At 43.3% G+C, this 12209-nt stretch overlaps 1 protein-coding gene across 2 annotated transcripts in view; it reads right to left on the bottom strand.

Annotated features, from left to right (window-relative positions):
- The window catches only part of LOC147614926 (protein unc-13 homolog), a 207599-nt gene that overhangs the window by 21356 nt on the left and 174034 nt on the right, over positions 1-12209 (bottom strand). For both annotated transcript variants that reach the window (XM_086780241.1, XM_086780242.1), the window contains exons 20-22: positions 2474-2576; positions 2170-2298; positions 1266-1372 (exon numbers count right to left, since the gene is read on the bottom strand). In XM_086780241.1, the coding sequence (XP_086636367.1) occupies positions 1266-1372; positions 2170-2298; positions 2474-2576 (339 nt within the window). The remainder of the gene's footprint in view (positions 1-1265; positions 1373-2169; positions 2299-2473; positions 2577-12209) is intronic.

Below are 12209 nucleotides of genomic sequence, written 5' to 3'. Positions count from 1 at the left end.
CTGAGTGCCTCCCTTGGCTTTCTGCTTTCCCAATTGCGCTGGCCAATGGGTGGAAATCAGGCATGGACTTTCAGGCTCCATGATCCCATGTCTGGTGTTGCTAGTTCCATGCCTCATATGCATTCACTCACACCGATGCTCACTAGGCCTGAAAAATTGACACAGACAAATGCCCATTCACCCAGCCAACCAGCCTAATAGTTCCTGGGGACACCAAATTCCAATTCATCATTCAAAAGTGGGTTACATCCGTGTGCCCACCCCATTGGGCCTCAGATTCTCATGTGAGCCAGATGTGGGAGCTCAGCAGAATCGCTGCCTCGCCAATTTGGAGTGCTAGATGCAGTGAGAGCATTGACAGATCCATCGCCTCGCCAGTGTAAACTATTCGTTTTATTTGGGCAGACATCACCCACAACCTTCAAGGAAGATGGGAGCACCTTAAAGCCAACTCCGTTCGCTTGGGGCAGCCCCCTGCAACTTTCTTGGACACTTCGAGATCGGGCACCTTCATTACTTGCGGTGGGGTGCACGGGGGGGAACGGTTGAGATGGACCAGTTTAGCAGTACGTGCCCCTGTGTGCCTCCCCCATATCCAATGAAGAGTCTCCCCGGAGGACGACCAGTAGAGCAGGAGCCCCACCCCTCTTTTGTTCTTTGGGTTTCTCTTGACCTCGCATGATCCTGCCAAAACCGGCCAGGCAGACAGGGAGACCCTCACCTCCTTTTGTTCTTCAGGGTTTCTCCAGACCTTTCATGAGGGACCGTTTGAGCCTTGTTGCCTCTATTGAGGGTTGTGATCTGCATTATGGAGAACTTTTCCCTTGACTAATAGAAGGACCTATTCTAGGACAACCCAAAAAAAAAAATCTAAATCACAACTGTCACTCCAAAGTCAACACATTTTCTCTGCTCACATTTCAACAGATATGCATGCCCATTGATGTATGTAACAGCTCTTACTGTAGAGCTCAGATGGCTTTTTATTTTCTTCTTCAAATCACACCATTGACCCAACATTCCATGGATAAATGTAACAAAAAGTTAAAATAATTATTATAAATGTGTTAAGTGGATGGTAAATAGTGTTACTGACTTCCATCAGACACGTGAACAGCAGAATTTACCAGTTTCATGATGGTTGCTGAATCAGAATAAATCATAAATAAGTCACAAGTTCAAAACAGTACGATTTACAAGGTTATGAAGAGAAACATGATCGATATCAGTTGCATGTGACATGGAAGCACAGAAACAATTATTACCGAATCGAGTCCGCTGATAATCTTTGACATCTTGGACTGAGAGACACAAGTTTTGTACAAACCATCAATGAAAGATTCTCTCATATCCCAGAATATGATCTTTGTACCTGCAAAATAAGTCAATAAGCATCAAGGTGGTTCCAATTGTGGTGAACGATACGTTTAGCACATTTGGAAAACATGCTGAAAAGATTCCAAACGTAGTGAACGCTGCCCCTAATATATATATATATATATATATATATACAAAATTTATAGTTTACTTATGAAATTTTGAAATATAAAGTTTGAAGATTCATCAATGAACATTAAAGCACTTACTAATACTATACAACCTTTAGTTTCACTTTTGCGGGAGGGAGAGAGAGAGAGAGAGAGAGAGAGAGAGAGAGAGAGACTTGAGCGCCGCATAGAGACGCCCATAGGAGAAGACTTGAGCACCACACAGAGGCTGCCACACGCACGTAAGGAAAAGCGAAAAAAAAACTGACGTAAAATAAATATTTAAAAAAAAAACGATGTTGACTTGCGTCCATTTTTTTAACCTATAAAATCAAAAGTGCACGTTCACTACGTTTCCAAACGTTAGTGAACGTTCCAAACGTAGTTTGGATGCAACTATGATCAGCATAAGCTTTTGTTGATGGTGCTAGCTAAGCCATTTGTTGTTTCAGTAGCAGGCATCTAACAAGAACCAAGTTTGCTTAATCCCTCTATCTGAACAATTAGCAATTTTTTCGAACTAAACATGACCTTCAAAAAGAATGAAGCTTTATAATCAGTCACTTCATCTGAGAAACTAGTGATACCTTCCACCAGGCTTCCTTAGCAAAAAGTAGTGAAGCTTTATAATCAGTCACTTCATCTGAGCAACTAGTGATATCTTCCTTAGCAAAAAGCACACCTGCAAACTCGCAAAACTTGTCGATTGAGTTTTTTATAACCTTCTTGCAGCTTTCAAGCCCAGCAGCAAACTCTTCTGATGACCTACAAAGATGTCTGGATCTCAAATCCCCATCACTTGTCAAGCTTCCTGATGAAAAACAAAATGATTCAAAAAGTTCGTCATAAAAAATGTTTGATTCACAAGAATAGCGATAAACTCATTGGTGGACAAAACCAAACATTTTAGCTGATGAATTCATTACATTTTAAGAGTAAACCTTTCTTCAGGAAGCCAGCAAGGCAAGTAAATAAAGGACTAGTACCATGGGATGATAAAAGTAAGAAAGTCTGATCATCATTAGTCCTTTTGCTTAACCAACGTTCCTTGATGGTTTCTTCTAGTGCATCTGATTTACACAACAGATGCTGCAAAGCAACGAAATCACATTCAACAGACATGAAAACTAAGAGCATCACTTCTGACAAACAAGTGCTGTACAGCATACATGTTGGTGTTCTCACACACATTCCTTCTTGAAGTAATCCCAACTAGATTAACAAGAACAGCCTGGTGCTTGGCGGAATTCTAAGAGTAATCATCAACAATAGACCAATTTGTTTCACAAAGTTGTCATAATCAACAAATGGGACTGCTTCATATCTTCACTTTATTTTACTTTAATCGTAACTGCAAAAAATGGGATCAACTCATATCTTCACTTTATTTTTTCTAAAGTTGATCATAGACAACAAACAGAATTGACTAAAACCTTCACACTGTTTTTTTTTTTTGGTTTTTTTAAAAAAGGAGACTCCTAGGATTGTTGGAACTAAGTGCTCACTAGGAGTACTTTTAGTCTTGGTCATCTCAGTGTATGCCATGTGGCACTCAGGGATTTATCCCATTTGCACTCATGCTCAGCTCTTGTACTTTCCCCCTATATATTCAAGGGGTCACATCAATGGAAGTATCTCAGTGTGTCTTTGTCTTCTCTCACTTCAGTTTCCAACTTTAGTCTAGCTCACCATGTTTCTAACATGGTATCGGAGCAGGTCTCCACCTAGCTTCCCTTTCAGCCCTAGCTCATCTTCCATCCCTTCTGCGTAGCTCTCAAAAGCAGCGTTTTACTTTTGCAGCCCGTCATATCAGTCAGCAGCGCCTTCGTCTTACGTCATATCTGTCAGCAGCGCCTTCGTCTTGTGACTCGAGAGCCTGAATAAGCGGCAGAGTGGCTTCCACGAGCCAACTTTCTTTGGTTCAAGCAACAGCCGCCCAAGGCTAAGATATTCCTTGTTGTGGTTGCAAGCACTTTTACACTGGTCTTTATCCGATTCGTGGTTCAAGACCATGACAACCTCTTTTTTCTTCTGCAGAAACCCTAATCTCTGCTATTATGTGTCCGCATTCATATCTTTTCTGCAGAAAGCCATCTAATCGAAACCCTATGCGCTTCTTGATCTCCCGGCCTCAAGCTCATAGCCCCTGAAGCAACACCATCGTGGAGAAGGAGCCGGAGATGTTCACATGGATTCGAGATGCAGAACGAAGAGGGCGAGAACATTGATCTCTACAAGAAATGATGTTCTACAAACTGGGCTGTAAAAGAACTCTTCAATCTTCACTGCGATTCTATTTTTCCGATTAGTCTTGCGGGTTAGCTAGACATACCATTTGGAAGGCTGCCGCAAAACGAAGTGGCCCCAAATGCTGTCCAGCAGACCTGCGTTTTCAAAAGTGGAGGAATGATGCTTTCATTTTATTCATATGCTCTCTTTTCATGCTAAGTTAACCTCTCATCTATCTTCTTTAGTCTACACTCTATCTTTGTACAGGATTAGACACTGCCACATCTCACCAGTGGTAAGACCTTCCCAATGGCTGCTACATCTACTCAGTCATTCCTATCCATTGATAAGTTCAATGGGCAAAATTTTCATACTTGGCAAATGAAAGTCAAGTATCATCTTATGAAAGAAGGTCTTTGGGATTTCATAAAGAAGGTTTCAAGAGATAGTGGAGATGGCTCAGATATTGAGCAAGTCATTACTGTAACAACCCATATCTTATGGTCCTCTCTCTGTCTTTGAAAACCACCTCTGGTCACCGATGATGTAGGCCATGTGGATCTGTCTGTCTTTGAGCCAATCTTTGAGGTCCATCTCTCAGTCTGTCACTCAGTCTGTCAACAATCAGTCATTCTCTTGTCTATATGCCTATCTTTTGTGGATTAGTTATCCACATGTCTTTGGCATTTTGTCTATGTCCCCATCTATCATCTAGCTGCCAAACTCTCTAATGTCTATCTGACAGTCTCTTTGTCTGTGAGACCTCATCTACTGGCCAATTGTCTATGTCTAAGTCTATGATCCATTTCTGTCCCTACCCTTGTGGACCCATATGAGGATATCACTTGAGGAGGGGTGTCTTAAGGATCTTGTCTTATGTTTTCTGTCTTTCAGTCTTAATCATTTTATCTTGGCTTGTCTGTCTGTCTAGTCATCAGTCATCATCAGTCTCTTCATCTTGCCTTATTATCTATCTTTGTCATCTGTCATCTTGTCAGTCATGTCCTCCTAGTATCACTTAAGGAGGGTGTTGGAACTAAGTGCTCACTAGGAGTACTTTTACTAAATGCTCACTAGGAGTACTTTTAGTCTTGGTCATCTCAGTGTATGCCATGTGGCACTCAGGGATTTATCCCATATGCACTCATGCTCAGCTCTTGTACTTTCCCCCTATATATTCAAGGGGTCACATCAATGGAAGTATCTCAGTGTGTCTTTGTCTTCTCTCACTTCAGTTTCCAACTTTAGTCTAGCTCACCATGTTTCTAACAAGGATGTATGACAAAACACACCAAAAACCGGACTTAAACCTCGTGGGATAAAGTGATAAAAACTCACGCACGCCCAAACTTCCCTTGAAAGCATGCACATCAATATGCAACCAAAATCATATTTTTTAAGTTTGTATTAATTAAATAGCAACAAAGAGTTGAAACGTTTTCGTGGGTTTAATTTTTTTAACGCCTATATGAAGTATTGCATTTTCATGAATCCTCCTCATTCGGCATGTTCGCCACTGGTCACCCAAATGGCATTTTTTCTCGTCTCATCGGAGTAGTGCTACTGTGTGTTAGCCCCTCTCTCTCTCTCTCTCTCTCTCTCTCTCTCTCTCTCTCTCTCTCACAATGCAGGGCCACTAGACTCACGATGCACGAGAGACCCAGGAGCCAGGCAGCCAACCAGACCACACTGAGACTCACAGGGAGGATCCACAGATTCCGGACCCTACATGGCTGCAGAGACCACTGTTGTACCCACGACGATGCACATATGAGATGATTGAGCAGAGACGCATAGAGCACCTACATAGAGGCCACTACAGGAGACCTGTCTCACGATGCCAGAGGACATTACGGGCATTCAGACAGAGACACCTCGGGGGGGACCCTCCATTGTCGCCTACGGATCGTGGGCTCTCAAGGGACCAGATTATCCACTTGATCCAAGGAGGAGAGGTGGAGGGGCACGACTTCTTCTACTATTATGGTGCACCTGACGAGGGGGCCCAGCTCTCAAGAGTACCTATATGGCATGACAAGCTTCTCATAATGTACAGTTATAGCATGCCGCATAGCCTTTTGATTTTCATTTCAATTTCAGTTCTAGTTTCACACATTTCAGTTTCATTATGCTTTCCGATGAGGCTCCCGAGCGCATCGACTTATGTATTCATGTATGTTCGACATGTGTCTCATGGACCCGTTATGGTCCTTCGAAGACAATAATAAAATTTCATTTCATTTCTCTCTCTATGTTTATGTTTTCTTTCTGTTTTATTTTCCATTCCATGATGAGATATGCCATGGACATTATTGTATCACCTTGGTCTCATAGGTCCATTGGGTCTTCAGTAGATGCTTAATATATTTTTCTTTCTTTCTTTCTCTCTCTCTCTCTCTCAAGGAGGCCCTGCAATCTTGCCTTAAGTGTGTGTGTGAATCGATCCCTCTCTAGCGAGTAGCACCCTGACAATCCCTAATCGTGCAGGCTAAACGCCTAACACCTCTGCCTCTCTCTGTCTCCCTCTCTCTCTCTCTCGATTGAGGGTTACAGGCTGTGGAGGAGGAGCAGGGGAGGAGAGTCTGGAGGAGGGCATGGAGGTGGGCGGGGAGGAACACGAGGGAGAGTGATACGGAGGCGGTGCTCCCCCCCCCCTCTCTCTCTCTCTCTCTCTCTCTCTCTCTCTCTCTCTCGATTGAGGGTTACAGGCTGTGGAGGGGCCGGGGAGGAAAGTCTGGAGGATTGCATGGATGGAGAGAGTTAGCATCATCTACAAGAGCAGAAATGCCATAATTTAACCACACACCACTTGCCACAGCATGAACATTTCATGTCAAATCTGCAATTGACCCCGACAGCGTTATAGTGCAATATAGAATTTCTATTCTATGGTCATCTAAATTCATATTTCATGCATAATCCTGTTTTCTCTCTCTAAAAACTAATATAAATTAATATTTCTAGACTCTTTTATGGTCATCTAAATTCATATTTCTTGCATAATCATGTTTTCTCTCTAAAAACTAATTAATACTATTTTAATTTCTCAAAAATTAAAAGAGTTATGCTCATCCATAGGTTATTTCTTCATCCTCATCGTAATAAGCTTACATCTAATTGGAATACAAAAAAATCAATTTAAAGGGTCACACTAAGAAAACTAAAAAATCAATTTAAAGGGTCACACTAAGGTCTAGGCATGAATAAATCAACTAAGGATGCACTAAGGTCAAAGGCACTCTCTGTTCTTTATAACTGTGCAGAGAATATAAATATACAACCAAACTATACCTTTAAGATGGAACAAAGAACAATGGGCACGTGAAGCACAAACTACAAGGTCATGAAAATGGCATTGGCAACAAATATGTAAAACATTTAAAAAAATCCCACTCACAAGAAATGTCAGCTCCCCGTTGACTTCAACTCCCCGGAAGCCACATCTCAGGCACTTATTGCTGGCAGCCATTTCCCCTTGGCCTAAGGAAATTATTCTTCTTCAAGTACCAATTGGACTCTGTCCTCTTGACAATCAACACCTCACTCTGATTTCTTTCAAATTTCCTCCCCTTCCACAGGTGTATTGGGAGCTGTTGGCTTCCATAGAAGTTGCATTTGCTCAAGTCCTAGAAGTACATGACCTTCTTGCATTACCTTCGTCTGCTTCCACAGTGGTTACAGCCACTTTTGATGGGGTACCCCGAGTTTTTGTTCTAGTTCCTAACCCACCCATCACTCATTGTTATATTATGTCATGGTTTACATTTTCGATAGAAAACCTAAAGGGAAGAAACCGTGAAACTGTCACTCCAAGACCATGCACAATTAGGCACTCTCGTCCTTGACCCTAGCTCGCACCCTCGCAGAGACCGTGGCTCAAGCCTCCCTAATACGAGTACACAAACAAGTACTAGTACGCAGTGTCAATAGCAGGTACTCAAACAGGTACACTTGGTGCTGGTTCACATCACATACATCTGGTACTGTAGATGTAGGATGATATTCAACATGTACTTGCAGGTACAGTAATGTACTTGCCAGTACAGTAGGGTTTTCAGCATGTACTTGCAAGTACAATTAGGGTTTCAGCATGTGCTTGCAAGTACAATTAGAGTTTCAACAGACACACAGTTAGGTACAACAAGGTCCAGGTGGCTACAACACGTACTTGCAAGTACACACACATGTACAACAGGGTGTAGGTGGCTACAGCAGGTACTTGCAGGTACACAGTCAAGCGCAGGTGCTGCACAACGGCTAAGGGGAACACCTGTGAGTGAGTCGACTTGCAGAAGGAGAGGTTGGCAATGAAGCGCCAACTGCCAAAAGTGAGATAGGATGAGAGAGATGCATGCATGTACATTATGCAATGGATATATCTTCTATTCCTGGAACCTGTAAATAGCAAGTCTTCCAAAGCATGGATTTGGCTTAGTGGGAAGCCTAAACTAGGATCCCTGATAGTGGGTTCCATGTCCTAGCCACACTACGGGTGACACGAGGCCTGACCTCCCGTAAGTTATGCAATTCTGGCCTCGCTACGGGTGACACGACGCTCCCTGGCCTCCCGTACCTTGGCACAAAATAGCAAAAGACTGCTTAGGCGGCCGAATAGTGACATCCCCCCCCCCCCCCCTCCCCCAGCTTCTAAACAGTTGGCCTCATCTAAAAAGCCTCCAAATGCATCTCAAGAAGCTGTGGGTAGTCTTTGAAGTCGCGTCAATAGGCAAATAGTTCTTCAACTTCACAAGATATCATCTGGAAAGCTTACCAACAGGTAGCTTTTGTGAAACACAAGTTGAAGAACTTCCACTTGCTCATCAACCTCTGGCAGCTCTTGCAACTCTGGCCCCACATACTCCTGCAACAGACTCACATGAAAGGCATTGTGAATCCTCCAATGATCAGGCAATGCAAGCCAGAAAGCAATCACATTGATCTGCTTGATCACCTTAAAAGGCCTGTAATACCTAGTAGAGAGCTTAGGGAATGCTCCCTCCTTTCCTGGCTTGTCTTGCTTTCTCAAATTTTAACAATATCCAATCATTCTCTTTAATGTCCACCTCTCTTCTATGCTTATCACAGCAGCCCTCTTATGCTTATCTTGTGAATGAGCAATGGCTATCCACACTCGTGCAAAGACAACATCAAGATCTCTAACATACTAATCAGGTGCAAAGATCTCATCCTTAGTGCATAGGATGGGTGGCAATATCACTTTGCCATACACAATCTCGAACATGCCCTTTCCCGTGAAGGCATGCCATGTGTTGTTGTATTGCAAACTCTACCAACGGTAGATACTTTCTGCATATTCACATAGTGGAAGAGCGTAAGGGAGTGGTTGCACAAAAACCCTTTGTTTCAAGATTTGGGATTTCTTTGCGCCACATGGGGTTGGGTTGTGTGGTTTCCAATGGGACTTGTCCTATGTCGAACTGGCTTTGAGATTGTAGGCTTACTGCAGTTAAGGACAGGTCTGCATGCCCTTGTGGATTCATCTGGTTTGAGATAGTCCCAATCCTTCGCTCTTTACCCTCCCTCCTATTCCATGTTCCATGTCCAAATAGAGAAGAACTGATGAATGGGAGAGTGAATTAGGGTTAGAGTTTATTGTGGGAGACATACACACAGAGAAGAAGGGAGAGAGAGAGAGAGATGTGGGGATAAGTCAACTCATCAAGGAATGATGAGTGTGTGACTCCCCTATCACACATGTATATTGCACTAGTACACAGTGTGCACTTAGTACATTAAAAGTACTAAGTGTACTATGTACTATAACTTATGGGCTTGTACACACTACAAGGGTGGGCATAATGCCTTTACCCCAACAACCTCCCACTTAAAGGCAAAGTGCCCTTAAATGAAGGAAAAGAAAAATCAGCATGTACATGATAATATACAAGGCCATATCAAGGGTGAAACTGGCCTCATCCAATGCCCATCAAGTGTCTGCAATGAGCAAACCGCTCCGGAGGCACTCTCTTTGTCAACAGATCAGCCGGGTTGTCATCCGTATGAATCTTAACAAGCTGAATTTGCTTGTTCTCTATCACCTCTCTGATGAAGTGATACTTCACATCCACATGCTTCGTCTTTGCATGAAAGACAAGGTTCTTTGCCAACTGGATGGCACTCTGACTGTCACAATGCAACAATGGAATATCCCCTGTATAACCCAAATCAACCACTAACCGAGATAGCCATAATGCCTCCTTGCAAGCCTCTGTGGCTGGCTGCAATATACTCGGCCTCTGTAGTAGATAAGGCAGTGCACTTATGCATCCTGGATATCCATGACACAACACCTCCTGTGAATGTAAACACATAACCGGTACTAGACTTCCGGTTACCTGGATGACCGGTATAATCCGAATCCGTGTAGCCATGCACTAATGCATCCTGTTTGCCAAAACAAATGCACATATCCTGTGTGCCCTTCAGGTATCTCATGACACCTTTCACTGCTTCCCAATGCTTCTTGCCAGGTTTAGCCATGTATCTAGAAACTACTCCCACTGCAAATGCAATGTCCGGCCTAGTAGCAACCATGGCATACATGAGACTGCCACAAGCTGAAGCATACGGAATCTTGGCCATATCAGCCCTGTCTCTATCCGGCTGTCGACTGTCCATAGCACTGAGTTTCACATATGGAGGCAAAGGAGTACTAGTCTTCTTCCTCCCGTCCATATTGAACCTCTGCAAAACTTTGCCAATGTATTCCTTCTAAGACAAATACAACACATGTTGATTTCTGTCCCGAAGTATCCGCATACCCAAAATGTGATTTGCATCACCTAAATCCTTCATATCAAAGGTTTGATGCAGCCTCTGCTTGAAGGCATCCATCTCCTTACGAGATTTCCCGGCAATCAACATATCATCAACATACAAGATGAGGATCAATAGACTGCCATCCAAAGCTTTCCTGGTGTATAAGCAGTGATCTATGTCACTTCTCCTGAATTTCTGGGATTTCATGAATGTATCAAATTTATGATACCATTCCCTTGGTGCCTGTTTGAGCCCATAAAGACTCTTTTTCAGCTTGCATACAAGCTTCTCCTTTCCATTTACTGCATAACCCTCTGGCTGTTGCATGATCACCGTGAAGAAAAGCAGTCTTCACATCCATCTGAATCAAGTCCAGATCATCATGAGCAACCAAAGCTAATACAGCTCTAAGTGTGGTCATTTTGACCACTGGAGAGAAGATCTCATCAAAGTCCACACCATATTCCTGCTTGAAGCCCTTAGCCACTAACCTGGCTTTGTATCTTGGCTTTGCATCTGGTGCAACTTTGAGCCTGTAAACCCACTTCCAAGGCAAAACCTTCTTGACAAATGCACCAACTTCCATGTTCCATTTTTGTGCAGAGAATCCATCTCTGACTTCATAGCACGCTCCCAAAGAGCCTTGTCTGCCCTCTGTAAAGCCTCCTTATAACATGAGGGCTCCCCACAGTCAGTGAGCATCAAGTAGTCAACCCCTGGAACAAACCTATCAGGGGCTCTGGAGGGTCTAGTGGACCTCCGTACCCAATGACCATCATTTGCAGGTTGCTGTCCAGCCTGCATATCACCTATTGGTGGCTCCTGTTCCATGCCATAAGGCTGAAATATCATGCCCGGTATCTCCTCTAACTGTGGGATATCCATAGGGATATCTTCTGCCATCTCTGGCTGTCCATTTGGACCATTTTCAGCACCATTTAAGGGCTGGTTTTGCTGCTGTAATGGCTGATTTACACCCCTTGGTTGTTGTCCATGATGTCCATCATCATCAAAGATGACTCTGCCAGGCTCCTGTTGCCTTGCAGGCTCCTTATACATGCATGTTTCATAAAAAATGACATCATTGCTGCGTATAATCTTTCTATTCACGGAATCCCAAAGTCTATACCCCATTTCACCTCTGTCACCATATCCTAGGAATATGCATTTGTGAGACTTAGGATCAAGTTTGGTGCGCATTTCCCTGCGTATGTGCACGTACGCAACGCAACCAAACACTCTCAAGTGCTTGTATGACGGAGGCTTCCCTGTCCATACTTCCTCTGGCACTTTCCCACCAAGTCTCGTGTTAGGTGACCTGTTTATAAGGTGAACGGCTGTCATAATAGCTTCAGCACAAAAACCATGAGGTAATGCAGCATGTGACAACATAGAACGGACCTTCTCCTGAATGGTCCTGTTCATCCTCTCTGCTGTCCCGTTTTGTGGAGGATCATAAGGAGTAGAGAGCTCCCTCTTGATGCCTTTAGCATCACAAAAGTCCTGAAACTGTTTGGACATATACTCTCCACCATTGTCGGAACGCAAAGCCTTCAGTGTTTTGCCAGTTTGATTCTCAACATGAGCAACAAACTTCTCAAACACTGAGAATGTATCACTCTTCAAACGAAGAGGATAAACCCACACCTTGCGTGTGGCATCATCAATAAATGACACACAATATTTTGCCCCTCCCAAAGAAAGCTGAGGCAT

This window comes from Cibotium barometz, chromosome 41 (assembly GCF_041138505.1).
Source record: "Cibotium barometz isolate CiBa-2024 chromosome 41, ASM4113850v1, whole genome shotgun sequence".
NCBI lineage: Eukaryota > Viridiplantae > Streptophyta > Polypodiopsida > Cyatheales > Cibotiaceae > Cibotium > Cibotium barometz.
This window is presented reverse-complemented; position numbering and strand designations above follow the sequence as displayed.